The following is a 27,665-nucleotide window of genomic DNA, read 5'->3' as shown; positions in this document are numbered from 1 at the left end:
TGTCCAGGATGCTGAAATGGCCATCCAGGAGCACAAAGGAAATACCAGCCTTATCCATATCCTCAGTCACTAAAAATAAGAGTTGTTTAGATGCAATCATGCTAAACTGCTGATATATCAATTTGCTGAAAGTAGCAAAAAAAGTGAAGAAAAATGCAAAAGTTGCAGGAGAGGTGTTCTCCCACTTCTGGAATTGGTCTCAAAGCTGCTTAGCGAAAGGAGGCAGGCAACAATTTCAGACTTAATGGAGCTCTTGAGAGGATTCTCTCTACTCTTACAGGCCCTTTTATGGTAGTAGAATATCTAGTGGAAAAGTGAGACAGTTTTATCAAAGTAGATGGCCTATGCAATAGGAAAGGCAAACAGTCGGGACAAATTTAAGTAACTTTGGTGCATATGGTTTGTTGTTTTATTTTAGTTTGTGGAGTTTTCGACCCTGACAGGGTAGTCTCTTGTTTGTACTGTGTGCCTTGTTGGAGAAAACTCAGTATTGAGTAGCAGCTTTCAAGTTCTGCTGAGCTAATTGTCTCCCTGGTCCTTAAAGACAGGACAAGACAGACTCCCTGAGAAAGCATTTAAGAGATTCGAAAGTAGGAAGAAGTGTAAGATGCATCTACCTACATAAGTGCAACTCGGTAGCTGGAAAAATACCTGGTAGAATATGCGTTGTGGCTTGACCATCCTGAGGCCTGAATCTGTTCCTTCCTCTCTGCACAGCTTGCTTTCTGCTTTTGCAACTCTGGGGAGATCAGATCCATTCTCAGAAGGAGGATTTACTACTCCTCTAAGGGTGAAGGAGTGATACCGAAAGAGAACAGAGGGAGGCAAGGTTGGTGTTTCAGTAACGGAGGGCTTTGCTTTGAAGGCATTTGGTTTATTTTCTTTGTTTGGTCATGAGCAAGGGGAAATCCCACCTCAGCTTCTAGAGGATTGATAATGGCAAGGCTGATCATTTGTAACAGGGATGGGGATGTTGTTGTCTACAACTGTATGAGTTGGATTTCCTGAAAAGAGGTGTCCCAGAAAAGTCTGTGATAAGTCTTAACATGCTCAATAAAAATAAGTTCTTGATAGCATAGGAACTTCTTGCTGTGCAGACTCTGTTCATGCAGCAGAACTTTGCATCCTGAAGACAATCATTAATCAAAAAAACATTCGGTCCAATCACATGCAGTTCATAGTGGCTTTCTGACTTAATTTCGTTTGCTTTTTGTTCATATTTTTATGTGTCTGTAGGCTAAAATCAATTTACTACTCTCTGTAGACTCCCTGTGGTTCAGCAAAACTTTTCTAAAATGTTTAAAGAGCTATGTTTTTAACATGAGAGATGTCACATGTAGTAGCTACCACTGTTTATTATTCAAAGGCCATGTTCCAAAATAGATAAAGCCAATTTCAAAATCGTCTATGGAAATAAAGCCTGTAGCAGGAATAGGCAAAAGAAACAAATGTTAGACCCATTTGTGGAGGTAAGAAGTAATTATCGTGATAAACATTGCCTTCTTTCACCAACAATTATTTTAAAGCACAGTTAATTTGTGGACAGAGCTGTGACTAAGTTGAAGGATGGATCACTTTGTATACCCCCAACTGCTATAGATTGGTTTAAACTTTTATGAGCTATCTTGTAACAAAAAGTACTGCAGTGTAATTACCCCTGCTTTTACTGCTTTAAGAAGCCGAAGCCCAAGAGGACCTCTCTGCTATTGACAAGATGTAACTTTTTGCTTACTGAACCGTTTCTGGATTGAAAAGGTAGTGTGTGAATAGCCTGGAGCCCAAGCACTATGCAATTGCAGTGAAATAATCTTCTTTAAAGCTGAGTGCAGCAGGGTCTGAATCAGTTGATGCTTGTGGAGGCTTCTGGACTTCAGAAATACTATCTGATTCATTAATGCAGTGAGGTTGAAAGTTGTAATATCCTAGAGCATGAGAATAACATATCCAGAAAGAATAATGGTGATGTTGTATCCATAATGGTCTAAAGGTATGTGAGAAGATAATTCCATGCTGAACCCTAAAACAGGCTTTTCTGCATAGCAAGAACACTCAGAGCCCTTTGAGAAAGAAGTAAAAAAATGCGGCAGGGGATGGAAGCAAGGGTGATCTGTCCTCCTTACCACATGCCAAAAAGACTTGTTCCAGTGAGCAATGCAAGCCTTTACAGTGGGCCCAAGCATCCACCTTTGCATGTTTATTTTCAGTTAATTCTGAAGCCAGAGCTGCATGGGCATGTTGACACCTTTTCTAGGCTCATTTCTAGAATGTTGTTTCAGAGTTTCTACGCAGTTCAGACAGACGCTAACATGTGAATCACTTGTATGTGGTGTTTATAAATGTTTGTGGGAGCCTTAAAGGTAGCATTGGGTTGGAGGAATGCAGCAGTTCAGCGTGAGTGTGGTGGGAAGGTGTGTTAGGGAAGCATGTTTTAGAGGGTAGGGCGTGGATGAGTTGGGCTACAGTGCATCTCTGGCTGTGTTTTGCTAACAGCCATGGTGCCAATCCCTCAGTAGGTTAGTGGGATGTCAGTATCGATTCAGGGTCCAGGCAGTGACCTGGGCCTTGAGGGGCTGCCTGGAGAGCCGAGGTGGGACTGACCTCCCAGCCACAGCTGTGAGTGACTAAAGCAAAGAGGTCTCATGGCTGCAGTACTTTAGCATGGGAGTGTTAAGTGTGCTTCCCTAATGTCTTCCCATAGTTGTGGTGGCCTGAGAAAGATCTCCAGGAGAACTCTGACATTGTGCAGCTGAGTAAACTTCCTTTCCTTGAAGTACTGTGGATGGCTGTGGGTTGGAAGGATCCAGATCCACTTGATGGGAGATGCAGTGGCTGAGATTTTGTCCAGCAGTGGCTGAGATTTTGTCCAGCAGTGTCATGTCTATAAAATACTAGGGCAGGAGGTGGCTGTTAATTAACAGAGATTTGGAAAAGATCTTATAAACTTCCCCATCAAGAGAGGCATTCCCTTCACCCTAGCCCCTTACCCCAGGTGGCCGTAGCTATTACTCTCTGGAAATACGCAAGGAGAAGCAGATCATAACAAGACAGTGTGTGCCTCACAGCGAAAGAAACATTCCCTTTGTTCTAGTTTCTTAACCTGTAGGTTTGGCAATATTGTCAGATTCTCCCACTCCCACTCTTCTTGGCACAATTACCACGTCGTTCTTTTCTTATATAAAGTGATAGCTCTACCTTCTCAACCAGCTGCAGACACTGGACTCTCACACATGTGTTGGAGTAATTTTCTGTTCCTATGGATGAATTTTGTCTGTTCAGTCAGCCCTGGAGGAAGAGCTGCAAGTAAGTCACTTTGTTTTACAGGCATGACTTCCATCAGGGATCTAGTGTGGAGAAAACTGTCGGGAAAATAACACTGAGTAGCTTGAAATGTGTATTACAGGCTCCCCTCTATATAAGTGGGAGTGTGCACACTGCGGGGAGAGTTGTGGGAGGAAATACCAGTGCCAAAGATCTGTTCTTCACACTTGACTGGCGGATTAAATTCTCTTTCCATGGTCCTTCTTTCTGACTAGCTGTGGTGCCGTCACTGGGCTTTTCCAGATGGGGTAGGTTAGAGGTTGGGTGTAAATACAACTGACAGTTAAGACAGAGCAACGCTTTTGGAGACATCAGATCCATTTGCAGACCCTAATGAAGGAGTTCTTGTTTTTCTTCCATCTAAATGCTCCACACAATCATTTTATTGAAGTAATCCACCATGCCATGCCATTAGGAAGAGGAGGGGATAAAAAATTATTTTTGGAGCCAGGAATGAAGGATGGTAAAGTGTGTTAAAGAGAAACCCCAGGTGAGTAAGTTAGTATCTGAGTTGGATTCCATTCTTAATTTATCCAAGGATATGATCCTTTTTCTGGATTAATATACATTTTAAAATGCAAATACCGGGTTTTATTTTACTTCTAGGACTTTTATTTTAGATCTACCACCAAAGTTGAATAAGAAGACATGCTTGATGGGCTTAAGAGGCATAACAGGACATTCCTTTTAGAAGAGAAGGTAGAGCTATTGCACTTCTGCTCTGTGGTAGTGCAGTAGGAATAGCCTTTCTGATTATCTATGAAATATATATAACACGCCAGTCATTCCAGTAGCTCAGCACCAAGAAACTAGATGGTTCATGGTCTCCACAGTTCAGTTCTCTCTGTCACTTTGGCCCAATGACTGGGTTTCTTTGGTTTTACTTCAACAACAATACTTTTGACAGTGGCATCCTGGATTTTGTTGATTCCAGAACGAATTCAGACGTTGTGTAATTTTTTTGAGGGAGGGAGGGTGAGCAGCTCCCAACTCCTGTTGGGTTACTGAGCACCAAGCAGGGTTTTCTTTGTTCTTTCTAGCACATGGGCGATTTAGGGGTGGGGCGGGAAACCCCAAACAACCCCACAGCCAAAATCATGCCCTTCATTGTGCTTCATGCTTACTTTTAGCTGGGATGAGGGGATTAGCTGCTGCTGAAGGCATTGTTCCGTGAGAACATTTATTGTGTGAGTATGTCACCGGGCGAGTGGTTAGGCTATTAAAATTTATGAATTTACGGTCCTGGTGGTTTTGGGGAGGGGAAGGAGGTTTGATAAGTATACTGTACAAATTTGTTCTGGTATTATTGTGAAGCTAGTATTTCCATTCTTAATGACTATTTGTGAGTCGCTATGTGGGGAAGACGAGTTTTAAAAGGACAGGGAGGAAAATGAAATCATGTGTTTAGAACTGCTCTAAAGGTGATGTCTGTTCACTGATGTGCCACAGACTATTTCATTGAAATGACAGAGCAGCTGTTAGTCCAAGTGGAGAGGCATCTGCTCTTTGATGCTGTTAGAAAAATCTCCGCCTGGGGCACAAAGTTTTTTGGGGAAAAGTAACTAGAAATCCCTCAAGAAAGTAAGAAAGTGCTGTAATCAGTCCGAAAAGGTGTTAGATGGATAACATGTCATAAAGAGTTACTCTCATTTGTTGAAGAAGCACTTAAGCTCAAATTAGCTTGTTGATGGGCATATCATAGAAGATGCCTTTTGAGATTTGAGTGTGGCTGCAATTGATTGTAGGAAAATGAAGAAGTAACCCTAAACAACCTCTGTTTCTGAAGAGCAAATTTTTTAAATAAAAAGCTCCATTTGCAAAAAATATGGAAAGAAATCTTTTCTTCAAGAGGAGACCTGTTTTGAAAAAGAAGGATCTGTTATGAGAAGAAGTTCAAATTGGAAGCATGGGTGAGAAAGGGAAAAGATGTAGTTCGCAATGAGGTTTCATAATGAGCAAAGGGCTGATACACTTGCTCAGAAACAGTTCTCTTATGCATGTGGGCTTGTTTTCATTGTAGCAAAACTTTGGGTGGATCTTGAGAATCGGCACTGGTCCTCACAAGGTGCTGAGAAGGATGATTGCTGAACAGAAGCAGCAAGTGGCAATGCTCGCATGGGCAGAAGTATTAATTGAAGGAAGAGTGGAAGGGAATAGAAGAAATTTGATTGACTTGTAAGCTGTTGAAAGTACAGGGATTGCTGCAGCAAATATGATGAGCAGAAACACAGTATTGAGAGCAAAACAAAATGACCTGGATATTCCAAGTCATCCTTCAAAAGTTAGTTAGGTCATTTACCAAGTATCTGATGACAACCTCAATAGGTCAGGACAAAGTGAGGAAAGACCACAGAAGCAGACCCTTATTATGTGGTAGAAGTCAGGAACTGAGAGTTACAAGAAGAAGAGATTAAGTACAGTTGTCTTTGAGGGTTTCACAGCTGGTGAAACAGACTGCTTTATGATAGCAAGTACTTTTTCTTGGTTAGGCTTTCCTTCTCTTGAATATACAACTGCAGTTGTGCAGGACAGTGTTTTTTATAGAGACTGATTTTAGTTGGTGGCTGTTGTGTGATTACTAGCTTGTAAATGATAGCTCTTAAGTATCTATTATTGAAAAGGGGACTGAAGTGTTCAACTTGTGGAGTGCAAGTCAAATTCCATGTGATTGCCATCAGCTACTGGGAAGTGGGGAAAATTTAAAGCCAATGCAAAACCCTTTACCTTCAAACTTGTGTCTTAAATGTGGGGAGAGGTTATATTTTGGATCCAGAGAAAGAAGTGCTGATGGAGAGAATGGTCAGTGTTTTGCATCAGTCCTTGCTGGCTGTAGTTTATTCTAGAGAGCAGCAGTGGGACAAATTTGGCAATGGGGAGGCACTGAAGAGTATAGAAGTATTTGCACAGGTGGTCTTAAACTCAGAAAAACTGGAAATCAAACAACTACTGAAATGTAGGTGTTAGCTCCTGTGAATTAAAGCAAAAATTGTTCAAATTAGTGAATGATGGACTGAAAATCTGGTCTGCTGGGACGGTACTGTGAATTTCCCCAGATTTCCTTTGTCACGGGGGACAAACAGTTCCACTCTTGGTGTCACAAGCAACTGAGACTTAATTAGCACTTGGAAATTGCTTTGAGATCTTTGGGTGAAAAGCTATGAAGTTCTAATGATATTTGATTAAATGCAAAGAAAAGCAATGCTTTTCTCAGAGAATGATTAGAGTTTGAACTTCTATCACAAGGAATCATTTTCCACTCCAGAGGCAGGCGTGTTTTGATCAGCATTCTTATTCTTGGTGACAATGGCTTGTTTTGGTAGTGGAGATAAACAGCCTAGAAGCAGCACTTGTGCTGTGTGCCATGTTGGTATAAAACAAACGAGTGGGAGCTCAGCTTACCTGGTATGTTCAATCTTACATTAGGGCAAGCCCCGTAGTAGAACCTTTAGGGATGTTCACTAAATCAGTTCTTATCACACGTGTGCAACTGGGTGCTACTTACCTTGGTCAAGAAAACTGATTTAAAACCCCTTGGAAGGTATGGGGGAAAGCTAGGAATAAAGAGGAACTTCCTGATCTTCTGCTCTAAACCAAGCTTTTCTGCAATCTTGAGTCGGTGTGGACTGCTTGCCAGTGGGGAGGAAGGCTCTGCAAATGTCCCTCTGCCTTCCCACACTATCATGGCGATGTAGCGAGGCATCTTTGGCTCAAGGGAGGCACAAGCTAAAAGGGTTGGGAAGGCTGCTGTGGACTTGTCAGTGTTAGTCCCTGCTGTTGCTACCTTCAGGTGAAGCTCAGGAGAAACATCAGTTTTGGCTGGTGGCTCATACATTTCTTTTGCAGCCCCACCTGGGAGAAGGCACAGATCAGAGATTTAAATCCAGGCCTATCTGTCTTCTGTGGTTACTGCTGATAGGAAACGTAGAGCATAATGTTGATTAAAGAGTGAAGTGTACAACAGAAGCATTGTTTGTGTAGAATCAGACACAGTGCCCAAATGAAGGCTGAGAAGGAGTTTCTTCTACGCTCAGGGATCCAGAGGAATCTGAGACCTTTTTAAAGGTTTTAGCTCTCCCTACCCCGAGATATCATTCACCACAGGGTCACCTGGGCATTTCTCCACTAATTAGATTTCCTGTGACTCTGTTTGGTGATACACATTTTCTGTTCTGTGGGGACAGGGAGAAAGATCTTTAGCTATTCTAAGAAAGGAGCTTTGATGGGAGAAAAAGAAGCCTAATGTTTGTGTACACAGTTGATTAATTTAAGGTTACAAGGTGCCAAAACACCTTCTCAAGCTATCTGCCAAATATGATCCATAACTTCAAGCAACATGGAAATAAAATTTACTTCTGTCAGTTTTGTAAAATTCTGTCCAAACAGGATTAGCCTTCCTTTCAATAGTGATTAAAAAAAAAAAAACAAACCAAACAAAAACAAACAACACTTAAGGCTATTACTACAAATGATTGAGCTTCAGTGAGTAAATACTTGTGAGAATTTTGCAAGGATGAGTGAAGACTATATAGCTAAAAAAACCAGTTACTACTACTTACAGCATCTGCTGCCTAATATCTCAATACTATTTCTGTGGCTGCTGCTCTGGGAAGCAGCTTCATGGTGTTGTTCAGTATCTGCCCCCACACTGCCAGTGGAGGAACTCAAAAGGTCACCTGTGAAACTACAGCAGTACTGGTAGAAGAACCATTTTTCTCCCATTACTTCTTTTAGAGCATCCTTCCCAAAAGTTGTCACCATGATGGTAGAACCTTTTGTGTTTATATATCCTAACACTATTAATGGAGAAGTAGTTTGACCAAAAGTAGCCTGTATAGTTTAAATACAAGATCTAATTGTGTAATTTACTTGCAAACACAGACTTTCTAATTAGTATACACAGACTTCCTACGTATTATGTATTTCTTCTAAAAAAGGGAAAGCCTGTCCACCTTCCAATCAGTCAGTGGTGAGAGGCAAGTAAAAAGGTTGGAAGGTTAAAGAAGAACTTGTTTGTGACCTTTTTTTTTTTAATAAAAAAAAGAGGCAAAGAAAAAAGAAAAGCTGCTTTTCTGGGGACGAGAACAAGCTGCAGGGGAAGAGGGAGGAGGCTGCTGTGATGATAGGTCAAAATTCTAAGTTTCCAGTTTTACATAAACTTAATTCACAGTAGCAGGAGCACCTTGTAAAATGAGAGATTAAAAATCAAAACGAAATTATTTTTGTGTGAGAACATGACCTGTGGAGAGTGATGTATGCCAGATCCTGCTGAGGATAACCTGGCAACCTTGATCACCCTCCAATCTGAAAAGCCGTACAGCATCACAGGAGCGGGGCAATATGTGAATGCTGAAACACCTGCAAATCAGGCTCAAGGAGCAATCAAAGTGTGATAAACATTAATTACTATAATACCCAAACCCTTAATGGAGGAAGGAATGTTGATTACACTATCACACTTGGGATTTCTTTGTCAGAGATGGTGTATGATGACAGTTCCTGATTACACTTACTCAGACATGAAGTAAGACTTTAAAAACTGCTTAAATATGAAGGAGAGAGAAGAGCAGAAAGCAAACAAGTTGGTCTTTCTTTGAGGGGTTGGGTATATTTGGCTTTTTATAAAAGCATGCATTTTTGCTTTTTGCCTTTCAAACTTCTGATGTGAATTGGCTTTGTGAAGTGGCTTTGAATGCTTCCCTAGATCACTGTAAACTGTAAATGTCTTAGCAGCCTTTCCTTTGCTCTCTCCATCTCGATCCTGCGATGTTGCCAGCTGCTGGGGCAGAGGCACTGCGTGGGAGTGGGGAGAGTGGGGCTTGGGCTTCTCACACTCTGTTTCTGACTGTACCGGTCATTGCTGTGTGAACTCTGAGCTGGCCCACCACAGTACGTAGCAACATCCATATGCGGTGAAGTTCTTTGTAAAGCACACTTTAGTGCCTCATAAAACATTATCCTTTGTTAGCCAGCCAGAACACACTTAGATATTCTAGCCTAGCTCTCTAGGCCTGCTTCAGTCTAGTGGATTGTGCATCAAAGCCCTGAGTTATGGGTACCAGGGGCTATGCATTGATGTTTCCCCATCACTTCAGCAGCCTGAGGAGCCATAAAAGCCCATGGCCTTTTTTCAAGAAGATTCTTAGACAAATTAAACTTGAAAAAGTTTGAGATTTTCTTCTTCTCCGCAGCATACAAGTAGAAGAGCGCAGTGACGTGCCTCTGGGTCCCAGGAAAGAAGCAGGTGAGGAAGGGGCTCGGTAGCCTGAGAAGAAAGATGGACACTTAGCTCCCTTAGCACCACCTTCTGTTGCTGCTTTCATCATGGGATGATGTCTCCCCTCCCCTGGGAGGTAGTCTCTCCTCAACTCGCCAGTGGTTCTCTCACTTCTGGTAACCCACTGAACCTTGTCCTAGAGGCTTAATGGTATCTCATTCATCAGTAATGGTATCATGCTCGTTTTGGCACCGGTGCTGTGGAAGGATGAATGGCTGCCAGCACTGTTATGTTCCCTTGCTACCCTGCTCCAGCACCAGCCACTTGGAGAGTCTGGGGATGTAATGAAATACAAGAACCATAAACTCAGTCCCTTCTAATTCACACCTCCTGCAGTAAGGGAGGAATTTAATAAAAGCATGCTTTGTTGAAAAAACGGCAGCTTGACTTTTAGGCAAAAAGCCAAGGGTTTATAGAACAAATTTACCGTATGTATCCTGAAGTTTAGAACAGCAATGCTAAGCATCCCCCTGCTATCTCTTAGGGCTGGAATCTGTGCTGGGAGGAAACTAGAAGCCTGACTTGCTGTGGTGTGTACAGTCCTCCTTTAAGGAAAAAGTCATTTAATACTTCGTCTGCCTTATCCTCCTGTGCAACTTCATTTCTCAGTCTGCTCTGTAATGCTCTTTCTTCTTGGCTGATCGCTCACTTTTGTACTTCAGACATGAAATTGAAGTTCTTTGGTATTCTAGAGAGGTTTGCTCCCAGCCTCTGCTGCCTTGCCTTTCTCATTCACCTTGGTGTCGAGTTCACCTCTTCTCTCTCCCACTTCCCAAGTTTTGTCATCCCTGTCACTTTTGGGTGGTGTGTATGTGGACAGCAAAGGGTCTCTTTCTGCTGTGATGCTTCCCTCCAGCTGAATTCTGTCTTGCACAGCCACCTTTCTGGGAATCTATCAGCCTGTCTTTAAACCTGCTCTGATTTTAAACTTTTTTCTGATGCTCTCTGATCCCTAGCAAATATAGATGATAAAAATCACAATTCTTTTTTGGCATTGCGGAGTGCTTGGAGACACTCATAGAAATACAGGATTATTGCTAGTGCTGCCAACTGACCGGCAGTATCCAGTGTCTTGGATGCCAAGTTCCTAATGTCTCAAATCTTTTTCCTATGGGAGTAAGAGAGCAGTAATTTTTCCCCCCGTGAGCAGACACAGACACAGCAGAGGAGGTCTTTCAGTAGCCACCTGAATGTGAGAATTATCAGAGGAGTTACAAGGAGTTAAGGGGAAATGATCAGCTCCATGGCTGCAGATGGGACAGAGGATATGGGGCCAGTGAGGGAGGCGGTGAGGTGGGAGGAAGTATTCCTGGGACCTCCTGTGGGTGTTGGAGAGAGTTGCCTTTAAAATGGAGAGGAGCTCAAGGCAGCAGGATGAGAGCTTTAGGTGAAAGGAGAAATGAGATCTAAGTAGGGGGTGAGGTACAGGGGACTGGGCTGCAAAAAGATTTCAGATGGACAAGAGAATGTGAAAGCCTGAATCAAAGCAGCTGATAGATTGGCTTTAGTATCTGCTTAGATTAAAAAAAAAAAGTCTGTATGGATTAAGAGGTAATCCACTAGATAGATTTAATCTGCCACATGTTTTACTTCCTCAGAGAAAAGCATTGGGAGGGGAAGGTTGGTTTGGCTCAGTGCCCAGGATTTGAAGGCAGGTGATATATTCTTCTGCAGGCCCCCTTTCACTTGTCCCAAAGTATGCATCCTGCCCAAAGGGAGGGGCTGTCACTGTAGCCTCCTGCTTCTTTGCAACTCCAAAGTCACATTGACTCTAACTAAAGGGGTTTCTCAAGCAGAGAAGAGCACCGAGAGCAAAATAACACAGCAATGACTAATAGGATTGGTGCAGGGTATGTTCATATGCTGATGGTGGGTTTGGCTGTCTGAAGCAGGGTTCTGAGGGGTGGTAATGGGCCATTTTATTAACACCCCTCCTGTCCTGATTGCAATTGCCTTTCAAACAAACACCACTCAGCAACATACTCCTCCTTAAATGGAGGTTGAGGTCTGAATGCCTTCTTGCTTCAGACACTTCGCCCCTGAAATCCTTTGCAACAGACCCCTCCATCCCTTCATGTGTCCTTTCTTAACAAACAGCAGGTTGAGTCCTTGATGTAAGTTCAGTTTCGATAGCAGTAGAAATACTAAAGTTGCTGGAGGATGCTTGAACGTGAGGGTTTTTTTTTTCCATGTATTTTTTCAGTAGCGCTATGGTATATTGTCTCTTCTAACTAACACATGCAACTGTATCTTGAACTGTACATGCGTAACAGTCATGCACTTTTAGGATCCTGTACATGTGATGGAATTTGGATTAGTTGGATTGAGGGGGTTTAATTTTTTCATGGTTATCTTGCTCAGCAACAAATAAATTAATTCTGTAGACTGATGTGTATTCCTTCTGTGTTGTGTGCCTGCATCTGTATCACCTCAGGTGAAGGTTTTTGCCATATCTCTGAAGGTCAGTGAGATTTGGCCTGGCAAATCCTAGAGTAGGAGATCACAGGAGAGAGTACAGGATGCCTCAGAGAAGAGCCATCGTCGTTTGAAACACCTGAGCTAGCACTGGACAATTTCCCCAGTTTGTGCTGGGAGCAGGCAGTCTGCCTGATACTGTCCTTTTATGGGTGAATGTAATCACTCTCAGTTATATTTGGTGGGCAGTAGGGATGGATGAAGCTATAGATGTCTTCTCTCTTTCCCTTCTGGATGCACCATTACTGTTGCAGCTAGGGCACAGTACTTGCCAGTCATGCTCTGTTATTAGGGATGCCTCCTTTTTCAGAGAGGTTCCAACAAACCTTAAATAAAAGAAATGTATGCAGCTCTGTGGGCTGAGGGGTGCTTTGCTTTCTGTTCTTCCCCTGATGCTGTCCATGCGCTATGGGAGGTGTTAGTACTTCAGCACTAAGAAGCACTTTGTAATAGCCAATGCACCGCCTGTTTGGTGGGGGCATAAAGGGAGTTGTGGCACCATTCCTCTCCTAAACCGGCTGTCTTAGAGGTTGAATGTTAAATGTGGAAGTGGTTAAGGATGAAAGCTAAGGGTAATTGGGATTCCTCAAAAACTCCTTTGCTTCTTCACAGCTAGCAAAAGAGTGAATGTGGGAAGGGAGAGGAAGAGGTGATACCTGGTGAAGCAGTGGGGATAATATGGGGCAGGAAAGGGAGTGAGGGAAGCGTTTGCCTCACTCATCCCACTCACATTGATGGAGGGAGGAGAACAGAACAATGGGAGGGAGGAGAACAGTTACTGGTTTCCAGGCCTGAGCTTGCATAACTATTTGCTTAACATTTCCTTCTGGGAGAGGAACGTGTGCCTGGTCAGCCCCTGAGAATTGTGTCTGGGAGTCAGCAGGGTGCTGGCTAAAAGGCAATTGATACCTTGCTTTTATTTGGAGCTTCAGGAAGGCTTTGTTGAGCTTTCTAGGAGAGGGGTCTACTCACAGGTGAGAGGGATAATTGCATCATTGATTTGAGGGATAGAGGCAAAGCAGAAGTAAATGACCAATCTTTTTCAGCTTTGAAGGAAGTAAAAATAGTCAGATGCCCCCAGGAGCAGTGCTGGGAATAGTGTCAATCAATACAATTACGAAACATCTAGAAAAGAGGTGAACTGTGAGGTGGGAAAATTTGCTGGGGAGAGCAGTTAGGGAAGACTTCAGTCCTTCAGAGGTATCTCACACTTTAACAAAACAAGGCAATGGGACAGCCCTATGACACATTAAATTTGCTGCAGACAGGTGCTAGGAAATGCACGCTGAAAGGAACAACAGAAACTGCTCTGAGAACCTATCAAGTGTATAAGTGATGTGGACTTACTCCACTGAGACAGAGGGAGGGTGTGGGAAGGTAATCATGAACAGATTTGTACTTAGTGTTGGTACAAAATACAAGCTGTTAGGCTGTATTTAAAATGAAAGGATGGGGAAATGGAGAATGAGAGCGAGAATCTCATGAGGTTCAGTTTTGCTCATCTTCCTCTCCAAAAAGAATAAAGTAGAAACAGGCTGTGTGCTGTCCTGCCATATGCATAAGGAAGGATTTTCATGCCTCCAGAAAGGGGGAGCATGGCTATAAACAAACAGAAACACTTAAAGCTGTTTAGAGAAAGAAGTGGGGGTCTTTCAGAATGATACAAGGTGAACAGGCTGCTTGTACTAGCTGTTTTTTCACTACGTACAATGGGGGAGCTTTAGTGGAGTCCATTTCTGTACTGTGATAGGGAATGTGCTGCACAGAGTGAAAATACTTGAGAAGACAGGTTTAGTACAGTTTGAAAATGGGAATCATGGATCAGTGCTGATGTCAAATTAGTTATTAAAAGGAATTATACAGAGTGGGGAAAAAAGCATGGGAGCTCTCAAAAGCAAAGAGGGACTTTTAGTGAAATTTAAAGACAATACTTGAGAATGATTTTTACAGGCACAGAATGATCTGATGGAACTCATTGCTACAAAACATGGCTGAAGTGGAGTGCTATCTCTTCTAATGGGTTGTATAGCTGTAAAAATATTCTTTGCTAGTTTCATTAGAGGAGTGAAGATTCAGAACAATTTTCAGGTTTTGAGCTTGAAGCTAGGGAGATCCTGCTAGTTATGCATGGGGAAGGAAGGTCTTTTCCGAGAAGGTGACTCCATAGTTACCTGTAGCTGATGCCTGGTTCCGATGTCCCTCCTAGCCTGTGGCTGAGCCTGTGTGACAGTTCCTGCAGCATGGTAGTGGCTGTGCAAGGCATGCTGGCAGTTTCAGTCATGCCCCTGGTTGCAAGGCATCTGCTATAAGTTTTGTGGGAAAGGAATATGTCCATGTGGTGAATGCAGAGGTACTTAACCAGTGACCGCTACCCCCTGCTGCCACAGAGCGATTTTCACCTCAGTCCCAAAGCATTTTAATGCTGATCTAGTTGTGCAAAAATTAGGCAAGTTAGCATGCTTTATTGCTCAAAATCAGGACCTAATGTGGAAACCAAATTACAAAGCTGCAAAGCAACATGGAAGAAGTCGTGCAATGAACTGCTGGTATAGTAGAGGAGAGGATAAGCCTTGTGAGTCCTGAACTCTGCTCATTAGCATATGTTGCCTTTCATTTTTAACAAGTCATTTTTATTAAAAATGTGTTGGCAGTTGATAACTGGCTGGGGCTTTCTTGTCAGCAGTACCTGCAGAGAGGCGTAGGGCTTGTGGCACTCTGGTGTCGCAAAAAAGCTGCAGTTTTCCATCTTTCTGTGCTGTGCCTCAAACAGCTACAGGAATGTTGTGCTGTGAGTCATGGACTAGACCTACATTTGTGTCAGAGTACATAAAACTCTCAATGGGACCGAGACAAGTGTATCTCAACCAGCACTATTTTGCCCTGTGAAACAATCCAGTCCACCGAGGTTCACACCCTTCCCTGAGGGCCTGGGCACTGGCTGTTGCCAAAAAATCTCGGGCTCTGGATTCTTCATCTTAAGAAAGGTGCTTGCCTCCTAGGATCTCTCAGCGGGTGGAGGCCAGCCGGGCACAGCTTCAGGCAATCGGTGAGAGAGTCACACTCGCCCAAGCGAAGATTGAGAAGATAAAGGGCAGCAAGAAGGCTATTAAGGTAGTGACTTCAGTGAAGGCTGCATAGCCTCCCTTTTTCCTTCCACCTTCTCTCTTTACTCCTGATGTAAACTCTGGAGAAGATCAGGTGCTCGGCTGCTGCAGCTGCTGCCCGCTCCCTGCTCCTGAGAAGGGTTGTGATGAGAATCCCCATCCTGACTCGGCCAGTTGATGATTTTTAGACCTATGAGCTGTACAGCTCCTGGTCTTATGAGGCCTATATAAGTTGCTGCCCCAGCTTCTCCCTGAGCAAGAGAAAATGCATGTGCTGAGCTAAGCCAAACACCCTCTCACTGCAGGCTCACAGACACTTTGGCTATTTGAATGAAAGCTGCTGTTAGAGAGCCTCCCCTTAGTGCATCTTAATTTTGTTGAGCCATGTAAAACTGGTGACAACTCTTCTTTCCCCATTCTTCCTCCATTTAATACAGTGTTTCAAATTCCCGTCCAGCCAGTGGAAGCCTGTTATCTCCTAGTACTTATATACAGAGAGAAGTTCAGGCACTTTTACTTTCTGAAGTGACAGCCCGTGCATGATTTGGTCTGTGCAGGTAGCACTTAGGAGCCTGTTGATTCCAAGGCTGGCCATTCCCACCAGCAGCACAAATTGTACTTACTTGACTGCATGTGCTTCTGTAGTGTAGGGTTGCTTAGTTGTTGGGATTTTTCAGTCCCTCCTCTCTCCACAGGTATTTTCCAGTGCCAAGTATCCAGCCCCTGAACGACTGCAGGAGTACAGTTCAATTTTTGCTGGTGCAGAAGACCCAGCTAAACAGAAATGGCCAAGATACAAGATTCAGAGCAAACACCGAGTGCTGGATGAGAAAGCTCTGCAGGTAAGGAGGAGGAGAACAGACCTTGAGATGAACAAGCAAAGAGAAGCTGGGAGGCTGTTAGTCTCTTTGATGAAGTAGACCGGGGCTTTAGGATGTAGGCTGGGAGCGGAACACCTTTTTAGCTTGGCCTGTTGGCGGGGGGGTGTGAGGTCAGGCTGGGAAGCTTGCAGAGCTGCCGGTTTGAGAGGGCCATGTCAACACAAGACCTTGGTGCGGTGGTTGAGTGCTCTGGGTGGCTGCTGGCTGCCAACTCTCCAGAGCAGTTCCATTTCCTGAAACACCGCTGTTTCCTGCAGCAGTGCTGGTGGGTGCTGCTGGCTGGCCTTAAGGCTTTGGCTATGCATAGCAAGGCAGCCGGGACCAGGGTCATAATTGTTTGAAAAATAGTTTCTGAAGGCTCTAATACAAGCGATGGTGGGAAGGAAAAGGTAAAAGTGTTTTTGAATGTGTCAGGAGAAAAAGAAGTCATTAGAGCATTTTTCTGTCCCAGGAAAGCATCACACTTGGGTACTGTCGCTCCCTGGTTCCCAGCTAAGTTTTACATCTTGGAGGGGAAGATCATTTTGCTTCTTTACATCTTTTGTTTGTGCTTTGCTTCTCCTTTGCCTTGTGTTCAGCTATTGCAGGTTGCAAGCCCTTCAGAGAGGGGCTGAATCTCTCAGTACCCAGCACTACTGGGGCTTCTAGGTGTGCCCATAGCACAGATGTCTGCAGCTGCTGATGTTGAAGGAGGTCCTGAAGTACTGAATTCCCTTTTTAGCCTGTGGATTGAGTGGCAGAGAGAGGCTTCTTAGAGAGGTCTGAGAAATGGTGGTTTTGGCAGGAAATGCTACCAAAGGAGTCTCCAACAATTTGGGTCAACATCCCCAGGTTGGAAGGAGGTGAGGAAGAGTTGCTGTGTTTAAAAGTTTCTGTGTATGCGCTGTGCCAGGAGTAGCAGATGTGCTCTTCCTGGAAGTTAGGGATCAACCTGACAACTTCCCTGTTTTTCACCCCTAAGGAGACTTTGTTTCTCATCCTCGTGTGCCTTGGCCCAAAAATAAAGCTACAAGTGAATAATTTATCACACTAAACTTTCCTGAGTTTTAATGGAGTTGAGACCTCACACAGTGAGGTAGTTATGAATATTTCAGCCAGGCCAGGGAAGCAGGGTTGCTGGCCGAATGGACAGCTGGCAGACTGGAGCAGGGTTTGTGCTTTCTTCGAGCTCTGGCAGTAGCGCAGGGCAGAGCTGCGCAGGACCTGCTGCTGGCTGGCCAGGGGAGGCCAATTACAGTTGTGCTGTCTGGCTGGTGGCCCCATCCCATCAGAGCGTGTGGGGAGAGCAGAGGTAGGCGGTGAGTGGGCAGGGGAAATGCTCTCCCACCCTGAAGGGCTGGTGCCCCTCGGACAGGGAGGGAATTGAGAAGAGCTTCAGCTGGTAAAAAGAAGTGTCCCGCAAAGAGCAAATGGTGTGCCCATCCAACTGGCCCGCCGGCTCCAGTAAGGTCTGCGTTGCCCTTCCTTGCTGCCCCTGCCATCTGCCTGCAATGCCACCTCTTCCCTGTCCCAGGTGGTCTCTGTACCATTGCCATGTTCTACCCTTTGTGACCGAGGCTGCCATCACCACAGGGACTTTGTTGCAGGCCCCAGGGGATGTTTGTATTTGTTCCTCCCTTCCTGTGACCCATCTTTTGATCCTCCTTTCAGGTTGTTGATCTTTCTCTGGCTTTGCTGATCCTACCTCACGCAGCGGTCTCATTATGCTTGCCAAGCTCATACACACTAGCTCCTGCAGCTCTTCTGTGGGGCAGAGGGATGCTGCTGTGCTGGGGAGTGGCTGTCAGCTGAGGAACAATGGAGGGCCCTGCACCAGGAGCAGCTGGTGTGCTGAGCAGCTCGGCCGTGCCGAGCCCTGACCACGTTCCAGGGGGACAGGCCCTTCTTGGCCATGGCTAAGCACGGAGCCTGACGTGCCTTGCAGTAATGAAATGTGACAGAGGGAAGTCTAATGTTTGCATTTATGCCCTCCTCAATTATTCAGGGCTTTCAGCAGAGGCTCGCTGCCTGTTTTCACTTCTAATGAAGGCCTCTTTGCTGGGAGCGGTCGCAATGGCCTTTGCTAACTTCGCTCGCACATGCACACACACACCCCCCACCAGGAAAGCAAGCGCTGCTCCTGTCAGTTTGAGGGTAAGTTGTGGCAGCCTGTGCTCAGTGTTTAGGGTTTTTGCTCTCGGGGGAAAGCAGCTGAATTGGAAATGTGTGTGGTTCTGTAGTTTCTTTAAAAATGCTTCCCTCCTGGGAAATTCTCCTTTCTCGCTCCACACCCAAGCAAGTGAAAACTCAGCTGTTGAGAGGACACTGTTTAAGTTGGTAAGGTAAGCACTGATGGATAAGAGTGCCAGAAACAGGGTCCTTGTGGTGAGCCTGGAAAGCCACTTGCTTTGCACGTTGCTGTGGTAGCAGCTAGGCAGGGTTCAACAGCAAGTCGACTGCAGCCCTGTAGGGTTTCTCAGGTGCTGGGCACTGCCTTTGCAGTGGGACCTGTGCTCGGGTGATGCAAGTGCTCCTCAGGAGGCTGGAAAACGGGGTGGGAGACGTGATCTGCCTGGGCTTGGGAAGAGGTCCAAGCAAAAGTTACAGTTCACCACGGGAGTAACCTTGCTAGGCTTCAAAAACATCAGTAACTTGGCATGTCCTTGTGAATTGTGCCTCTCTCAGAGTCCACCATGCGCATGGGGAGGCTAAACCGGGTTTTTGGCACTTGCTTATTTTCAAGTGCTTTTCCAGCTAGCCTCAGCACTCCATTGGCATGGGAGGAATGGGGTTTCTGGTGTATCATATCAATTCCCTTTGTAATAGTGTGTGCTTAATTAAACTTAAGAAACAGGGTAACTTTATATATTTTTAACTAGAGGCTATTAGGAAGAAAAAAGCCTGGAAGTGCAGCATCCTTAGGGGTGTGATCCTGCCAGGTGCCAAACCCCAGGTTGAGATGTTCGAGGATTCAAGCGCCCCCCATGATTTCAGTATGTCGAGGTTGCTGAACCTTTGGCTTAAGGCCTTAATGTCCATATAAGAAAACTGATTTTTAAATGGCATGTTAACTTTTGGAATTCACAGTTGCAGGGTGTTATTGATGGTATGTAGCTGTTCTAAATTTCAAAAAAGATCTAGGTGCTTAAATAAGTCTAGCACTTTGGTGGCATTTAAATTAGAAGGATTATGTAGAGCCTCACCTTTCAGAGTAATACTCATGCTTAGTGCTTTTATGGCTGCCTTAGATGAGACTTACAAGTAAATGTAGGTAATGGTTGGTTTCTCACTACGCCCTTAAAAGTGACGCACAGTCTTCCAGTGCTAATTGAAATCTACAAAGAGAGAATTAAAAAAATACATATATGACTTGAGGGCTAAGTGTGTGTGAACAGTTTTAGCAAGAACGTCAGTACTCCCTCATGCTTAAAAAATTAAACATTGGGAAATGAATATTAATGATCAAAAGAACCTTTATTTTTGACTCTCTGCTTCTACAATCTCTAAATAACAATTTATATATTTTAGCCTACTTGCTTCTGTAAAAATTGAAGATGTTTATTTCAGTATATTTTTCACAAGTTGGAACGTGTTATTTGAGGGGAAAAAATTAAATCAAAACCTCCCAGGTCTTTTCTTAAAGCATTTTATAGACTCAGAGCATCATACAAACTCTTAGTGGATTAACTGAGCTGTGACTAAGCCATTTCCCAGGATTTCTGGCTACCAAATTCAAGCCTGAAATTTCAATCAGCAGAAACTGCTTATGTTGCTGAGATGTGGTCTTAAAACTGAACTAACGGTGGTCTCCATTTCCCCCATACAAGTACAAGGAGGGAAGAAGGACTCAGAGAATGGGATAGAGCAGGGATGCTGGAAGTAATGAGGAAGTAGGAAGCTGTGGACAGTATTTGAAGTGGTCATCTTCTGGTGGCAGAAGAAAACCTCAAGAATGTGGCCAATTATTTAATTTGACAAACTGTCCTGGCTAGTGCTCTGGTTTCTTCTGGTATGAACACTTACCATCTCCCAGCTGCCAGGCTGCTGCTTGTCCTAGTTTGTGAAAAAGGAACAGGAGTTGTGAAGGGGCTGAGGAAGGGTGTGGGGAGGGGTCTGGTGTGGAGGGTCATCCATCCCGGGCTGTCTCTGGGTTCAGAAACTGATGCCTTTACTCCTTCTACAGCAAAGCTTGCTGTGGGCACTGACCTTCATTCCCCTGAGCATCTGGCAGCGGGCACTGTCACGCTAGCTGAAACACTGGTCTGATCTGGGATGGCAATTCCTGTGCTCTATAAAAGTCAAGCAGTTCAGATGTAATAAGTCCTTTTCTAAAGGGAGCTCTATATATTATGCATGAAGTTTTAGAACCGAGAGAGAGGAGATTTCAGTTCGAGTTGAAAACTCCTGCAGATCCCTCAGGCTTTGCAAAACCATCTGGCACACGTTCCACCCTGTGCACTCCCTTCTGCCTGATCTCCTGCCTAGTGCAGGCACTCTGCTTTTTCCTAACCTCTTTTTCCTTTGCCTTCCCTGCATACCCCACCGGTGGGATCACATAACTTTAAAACATCAACTGAAGGCAGCAGAGGGGAGGTAATAGAGATGTTTGAGGGACTCTGCCTGCATGAAAAAGTCTGGTAGTTGGAGACACTGTAACAAAGGCCTTTTTGACCGCAGTGCTTGATCCCTGCCCCTGGCTATAGAACCCAAGTGGTTGTTTTATTCTGGTAGATCCTTGCCACAGCAACACCTGTTCAATATGACCCACCCATGGCATCAAAAGCACATGCCATGAGTCTGAACTGCTGAGATTTGTCATGAGTGTGGGGTTGCAATGTTGTCTGTATGCTTCCTTGCTCAAAGGGAGGTAGTGAGGGAGCAGTAGGGTTCCCAGACCACGCAGTGGATCCAGCAGCATGGGTCGTGGTGGCTGGGGAGAGTTGTTTCAGCAGCTGTGATTTTAGTGTCTTGCTACCTGTTATTTGTCTTCTTGCAGGAGAAGCTCAAGTATTTCCCTGTGTGCGTGAGCACCAAAATTCACCAGGAGGATGATGCAGAAGAAGGCCTTGGCAGCCTCCCCAGGAACATCAGCTCCCTCAGCTCCCTGCTGCTCTTCAACACCACCGAGAACCTGTGAGAGCTGGAGCAGCACCGTGCTGCTCACCTGCCCCTGCTTGTCCTCAGAGGAGCTCTCCCTGCCCTGGGGGCAGCAGTAGCTGCTTGCTTTCCTGGGGGTCTTGCATATCAGGTTCTTGACAGGACAGGGTTTGGTACCTTTCCACTGGCTTCCAGTTAGTGACCCTTTCTTCTTCATTCTTCCCCTTGGGTGGAAGGAGTTGTTTTGTCTGCACCTGATCCTCCACTCACCTGCTTTCAACCCAACTTTGCACTTCCTTTCCCTGACTTAGTTTTTCCTGTCATACCCCTGTAATAATTTCTCACTGGCCTTGAAAGCTGCTGTCACTCCTGCCCTTCTCTGCCCTATGTGCCTGCCTAGGTTCTGCTCCTTCTCCTGACAGTTCCTCACAGAAACATTTTACCACTGTTGCTGCTTTAATGTCTCCACTGCCTTCCACTGCAGTTCCCTTTCCCATTGGGCTTTGCCTTATGGTTCCTCCTTCTGCCCATACTGAAGAGCTTTTAGCCCTTCTTGAGCTTTCAGCTGCTGAACCTTCTGTTTCTTTCCCTGAGCCACAGATTATTTCCCTTCTTTATCTTTCCTCCTGCCCTTTGAGTGACAAATGACCGGGAGAGACTGGTATCCTGCTGTAGAACAGTCTCAGGCCAGGTGGTTGGAGGGGGAGAGCTTGGTAATGATGGCAGTGCAGCGGGGCTTTGCTGTAGGATGAATATGGAGGCTGTGCTGGCAGGGTGAGGAGCTGATTGCCTCCTGGTTGTGGAGGTGTGAGGCAGGAAAATGGGGCTAGAAGAAGGAAACTGGAAGGCCCAATGTGTTCCACCTGTGTGAGTGAGTCAGGAGGTCTCCACCTCCAAGGCCTTCTTGGGTACGCTGTTTCTTCTGGCCTTGGCTCTTGAGGCAGCATCACTGAAATACTTGTCCTTTACTCTTAGGTACAAGAAGTATGTTTTCCTGGATCCTCTGGCTGGAGCAGTGACCAAGACTCATGTGGCTCTGGAAACAGAGACAGAAGAGAAGCTCTTTGATGCTCCTCTCTCCATCACCAAAAGGGGACAGCTGGACCGACAGGTGAGATGCAGCTGTGGGGATGCAGCTGCTTCCCCTTCAGAGGACTGCGCTCAGCTCTCTGAGAGGAGAGGGCTTCTGTAGGGTGGAGAGCAGGTAGGAGAATGGCCCCTCATGGGGCTTGCAGAGTATCTGACTTATCAGAAAGACCTTGCCCGTTTGTGCTTGAAGTCCCAGTGTGAGCTTCATGGATGAGATAAAACCCTCAAACTTGGCAGGTGTTCGTCTCTGTTCAAGCCTTTGTTGAGTGGTGTGAGAAGAGTAATGTAATATCGATTCACCTTGCTGCTAGACCTCAGGGCTGTAGAGGAGTTTGGAGGCTCCATCACTTGGTCATCCTCCTTGTGCTAACTCCTGAGCCTCGTGAGAAGTCTGAGGGTGAGATGCCACAGCTGGAAGGTGCCTGGGAGGAGGTCTGATCCCCATCATTCCTGCTGGGAAGGGGTGCCTGCTGGTGCAAACAGAAGGGCCAGCCAGCCTGAGTAAAGGGTTTGTGCTTGGTGTGGGCAGGCAGTGCACCAACCCAGCTGCCCCAACATGTGACTGACCACGTAACCAGCACCTTGTAGTGGCTGTACCTGGAACTTTGCTGGTGCGTGGTTGAATATGTGTTTTGGGGCTAGGGAAAGGAGCCTGGGATCCATTTGCTCATCATGTTGGACTGGAGGAGATAGCAGTGTATATAGCAAACAAAATCCTTTATTCACAGCACACCTTTGATACTCTTTTGCCTGTGTGTTAAACACAAAGCCAAACCTCTGTAACTACTTGGTTGTGCTTCTTCTGCATCTTAATCTCAGAAACAGTTCAGGTACCATTCTTTTCTGGAAGATAAGTGGCTGGCTTATGTAGGCTGCAAAAGTTGGTGCATGAAACCTTCAGGGGAGGAGAGAGCCCACTTGCAAGAAACTAAGAAGTCTTGCACCTCTTCCTCCTCCTGCAGCCTGCCTTTTCCAAGCCTTGTCTGCAGGGTATAGCCTCTGAGCAGGGGGAGCTGCCACAGGACAAGAGCAGAGTTGTAGGGGTAGCTGATGAGCAGCCACTGTACCACAGCACAGAAGCCCAGATCTGACTGCTGCCCAGGCTGTTCCCAGCAGTGTCCCTGTTTGCTGCAAGGGAAAGCAACTGCGTAGTCACTGCCTTATGGTTGTGTTTTGGGTTTCTTTTAGGTAGCTGAAAATTACTTCTATGTGCCAGATCTGGGCCAAGTCCCTGAGATTGATGTGCCGTCCTACCTGCCAGACCTGCCTGGCATCGCTGCGGACCTCATGTACAGTGCTGATCTGGGCCCTGGCATCGCACCGTCTGCCCCTAGCAGTGCTATTCCAGAGCTGCCCACTTTCAACACTGTGTCAGTGGAGCCTTTGCAACCAGGTATTTCCAGTCCCTGCTCCCAGGACCCTGTGAAGGAAGAAGGCAGGGATTGCTAGAAGGCGGAGACAAGGCAGAAAGTCCCTTGGTGGAGATTTCAAGATGGATGTTTGAGATAGATACCTCCAGCTTGTGCTTGGGCCTAGGTCAAAGCTGCAACCTGCTCAAGTGCTGGCCAGACTGCAGGCCCCTCACCTCCCTCACCCCCTGCATGGCTAGGGAGGAGGGAGCACGGTGTGCAGGGACTGGCCTCATGGCAGCCTTATGGGATGCCCTTGGGCAAGTGGGATGTGGCTGGGGAGGGCACAGTAGGGGAATCTCAAACTCTGTCTTGGCCCTGCCTGCAGTTAAGAGGTGCTGCACAGGGTGGGAGTGCTCTGCTGCACAGTGCCTACTGAGGACTCTGATCTGTTGCCACTGAGGCATGCTAAGCTCTGAGCTGAAGCTCAGTGTGCTGTCCTCTGGGACACTTCAGATGCAACTTCTTTCCTCTTTCAGACCCTCAAGATGCTGAGCTATTGCCACCACCTCCACCACCACCTCCCCCACCACCTCCTGTTATGCCAACTACTGTGCCTCCGGCACCACCCCTGCCCCAGCCCACAGCCCTCTCTGAGCCAGCCCGGACAGCGAGCGAGGAGACCAGCAATGCAGTGCCTGCAGGTAAGAGCTGGGCATCTCTACAGCTTCACCAGCAGAATCTAACTCTGACTCCTTGGCTTTAGCCCGTGTCCTTGGTTGGTTCCCTGGGGCTTCCCAGCCTTCCAGCAGAGGGGGGAAGCTGCAGTAGGAGGGGAAGTGTCTCCCACCTGCCTGGGAGCTTCGAGCCTTCAGTTCCCCTGGGACAGGGCTCCTGCTGGCTGGGCTGAGCCTAAGTCTGGCGCTGGGAGGTGTCTAGGCCAGGCTCACAGCCCTGAGCAGAAGCTGGCAGGGTATTGGAGCAGCCCTTTCCATGGGGATTTAGCTGGGCTTTTAGCTGGTGCACTGACCCACAGCTGCTACTGTTGTTCCTGTCCCTACAGCTTCAGTCCAGGGAGCCCCAAAGGAGGTGGTGAACCCCTCTACTGGGCGTGCCAGTCTCCTGGAGTCCATCCGCCAGGCTGGTGGCATTGGGAAGGCCAACCTCCGCAGTGTCAAGGAGAGGAAGCTGGAGAAGAAGAAGCAGAAGGAACAAGAACAAGGTGCTGAAGCTCTTCGGCAGAACTGATATTCTTTGCTCTCTGCCCCAGGCTGGAGAGGTGTAGGTCTGGGGGAGATGGGCAAGCCAGGAGGGGAGTTAACATACAGAGTGGAAAGGTGTTCTCCCCTCACAGGCTGGTGTAGGTCTCAGGTGTTTCCCATTCAGCCAAAACTCTGTGAACTTGCTTAACCCCATCTGTCAGAAGGTCATTCGTGTTCTTGATGGAGACCTACTGTCTTAGGGCATGCATAGAAGTTTCATGTGTGCTGCATGGGGGCAGACACACAAAGGAGACCCTGGGGCCAAGAGGGACAAGGCTGAGATGGTTTGAGCACGTTAGTTTAGGTAGCTGGGGAGGGTATTGAAGGAGCTGGTTTGGCAGAATGAGACTGCAGATGCCCAAGCCCCTCTTGTCCCTCAAGGAATTCCACTCTTGGATTTCCCCAGAAGAAGCCGTTACCCTGCAGTGCCTGGTGTTTTCCTGACCTGAAACTGGACGATAGTGGGACAGATTAGGGGTGTGATGCAAGATTAGAGGTTTGAGATTTTTATTTTCTTTACTCTGAAGGCAGTAGTGCAGAACGCTTTTGCCATAGTGCTAGGTTCAGACTGACACTTCTTCTTGTCTGACTTGTTTTGCTCTGTTTCAGTGAGAGCTACAGGACAAGGTGGCGATTTGATGTCAGACCTCTTCAACAAACTGGTGCTGAGGCGCAAAGGTACTGTCCTGCAGGGTGGGCTACTCCTTCCCTCTAGGAAAGAGGAAGAGCCCTTTCTGGCACCTCAGTTGTGTCAGCTGCAGCCCTAGAAACAGGAACAGAGAGACTCCCCAGCAAGTGTGCCAGAGCATGGCTGGGAGTGTCTTTCAGAGGGTGAGCTGGAGGCACTGGAGGAGGTGGTGAGTCCGAGGCAGAGGACAGGCTCTGAAAGCTACCTGTGAGGAAGGGACAGCAGTATCTTTTTTAATTAAGTGCTGGGGCAGCTGCACCCCTTCTTGCCCTTGGAGGCACCTGAGTTGCACTGAGGCCTTGGCAGGTACCTGGGGCATTTAGGGCCCGGGTCACGCCTCAGCGCCTGGCACAGGGCGGTGGAGAGCATGGACTTGCTCAGGCAGAGCTTTAGTTAAATGAGCCCTTGTGCAAGGCTGTGGCAGCATTTAAGTGTGTTGGCCATTCTGCTTGCCTGGGTGCTGGCGGGAGCTGGGGTACAAGGCATGTTTTTCCCTCTCCCCTTTGCTGAGCCTCTGTGTTCTCTAGTCCTGAGGTGTCACTCACCAGTGCTTTTCCTTCCCTCACAGGTATTTCAGGGAAGGGGCCGGGAGCCTCTGGAAATCCCGATGCTCCTGGAAGTCCTGCTGGTGCCTTTGCTCGTATGTCGGACTCAATACCACCCCTCCCACCCCCACAGCAGCCTGTGGGTGAAGAGGATGAGGATGACTGGGAGTCATAGATGGGGTCAGCTGTGTGTCAGTGTGAATCCCAGGACTCTTAAACTAAGCACCTTTGAGAGACACCAGTCTCTGGTAGTACCTCCTGGAGGGTGGGCACTGGCATGTCATTCCTTCTTGAAGAAGAGCAGGAGCAACAGGAGCTAACCACTGCTGAGGTTACAGTTACCAATATGAGAGTTTTTCCTTCTGCTGTCTGCTCTTCTCCACCCCAAAAATTACATTCCATCTCAAATGCTGCTGCTGCTGCTCATGCTGGTGCAATAAATCCTGCCTTAGGTGGTAGGCAGTGGGGCAGCCTGTCCTCAGAACTAGTATTGCTCCTGCTTTAATGGGCCCTCAGTCTTTCCTAACATGACTCGTGATGACTACAAAAGCACCTCTTGCAGGCAAACAGCCCTTGCTGCTTGCTTGCTGAAGCTCCTGTTTGCTTAGTTGTTGCTAGAAGAGAGAATGAGTGTGTGTGTCCCTGCATGGAGGTTTAATTGCTGTGCCTCTGCACACAATAGTTTATTTGTTTACCTGGCTTATGGTAATTCTTTGCCTGTTGCTGTCTGAAAAATTTCAATAAAGGTGAAGGAAGCAGGTCCTTGCAGCCTTTGCTCTGGCAGAAGAGGGAAGCATGCTCAATTAAGAGTGTCTTAAGGGAAAGCCCAGCTGTCCACTGTCATCTCAGGTGGGGACTAGCCTTGCAACCCAGCGCCACAGGGCTGGAGGGTACCAGCTGTTACAAGCAGTAACAGTGGGGTTAAGGCAGAGCTTGTGCTAGACCAGGGCTCTGTACCCACTGAAGGGGCAGGAGACTCGCCATGGAAGTTTCTTAGAAGCAGCTGTTTCTTTCCCTGTGGGGCTAATACAGGGAGTGGGTACCAGCTCTGTGGCTAATTGTGTTTTCTTCATTGTGAAGAGCCTCAAGAGGTAGTATCCCGCTGCTGAAATGGGCAAGGAGGCAGAAGCTCCTAGAAAGAAACTTGCTTCAGGATGACAGAAGGAGCTGGGGACAGCTGTGGGATTACATAGCCATTCCTGTTGTTATTGCTGCCCTCCAGCACTGACCCATGACCTGGAAAAGAACCCCAGGAAGGTTACACTAAAAAAAAAACAAAAAAGTTTTACCATTTTCCACAGAAAGTCAATTTGAATTCAAAAACCTAGGTAGTAAAAAGAGCAGAGCAATCCTCTGCTTAAGCATGATCAAAGGAGAAATGCTGTGCTGTATTATGGCCATATCTTTATTCCCCTTGAAAGAATGAATCGCTCCTCAAAGCTGTTGACTGCTTGAAGCAAGGCAGAAAGAAGGGGATAAGAAATGTTACCCATAGCTGTCCTGTGTCTTATCAGTCTGACTGTGTAATTCTGACATGACACAAACTAATGGTCTGATAGTTTACAATTTGTGTAAAAAGCTCTATGTTTTCATTGGTCATCAAG

General features: G+C 46.3%; 1 protein-coding gene across 3 annotated transcripts in view; it reads left to right on the top strand.

Moving 5' to 3' along the window:
- WASHC1 (WASH complex subunit 1) overlaps positions 1–26,821 on the top strand; it is a 44,714-nt gene extending 17,893 nt beyond the window's left edge. For all 3 annotated transcript variants that reach the window (XM_059816616.1, XM_059816615.1, XM_009812659.2), the window contains 9 exons: positions 15,067–15,178; positions 15,867–16,013; positions 21,028–21,164; positions 22,104–22,239; positions 23,406–23,610; positions 24,106–24,270; positions 24,630–24,788; positions 25,438–25,506; positions 26,085–26,821. In XM_059816616.1, the coding sequence (XP_059672599.1) occupies positions 15,067–15,178; positions 15,867–16,013; positions 21,028–21,164; positions 22,104–22,239; positions 23,406–23,610; positions 24,106–24,270; positions 24,630–24,788; positions 25,438–25,506; positions 26,085–26,236 (1,282 nt within the window). In that variant the 3' untranslated portion in view covers positions 26,237–26,821. The remainder of the gene's footprint in view (positions 1–15,066; positions 15,179–15,866; positions 16,014–21,027; positions 21,165–22,103; positions 22,240–23,405; positions 23,611–24,105; positions 24,271–24,629; positions 24,789–25,437; positions 25,507–26,084) is intronic.
- Positions 26,822–27,665: the final 844 nt, after the last annotated feature.

This window comes from Gavia stellata, chromosome 4 (genome assembly GCF_030936135.1).
Source record: "Gavia stellata isolate bGavSte3 chromosome 4, bGavSte3.hap2, whole genome shotgun sequence".
Classification (NCBI taxonomy): Eukaryota; Metazoa; Chordata; class Aves; order Gaviiformes; family Gaviidae; genus Gavia; species Gavia stellata.
This window is presented reverse-complemented; position numbering and strand designations above follow the sequence as displayed.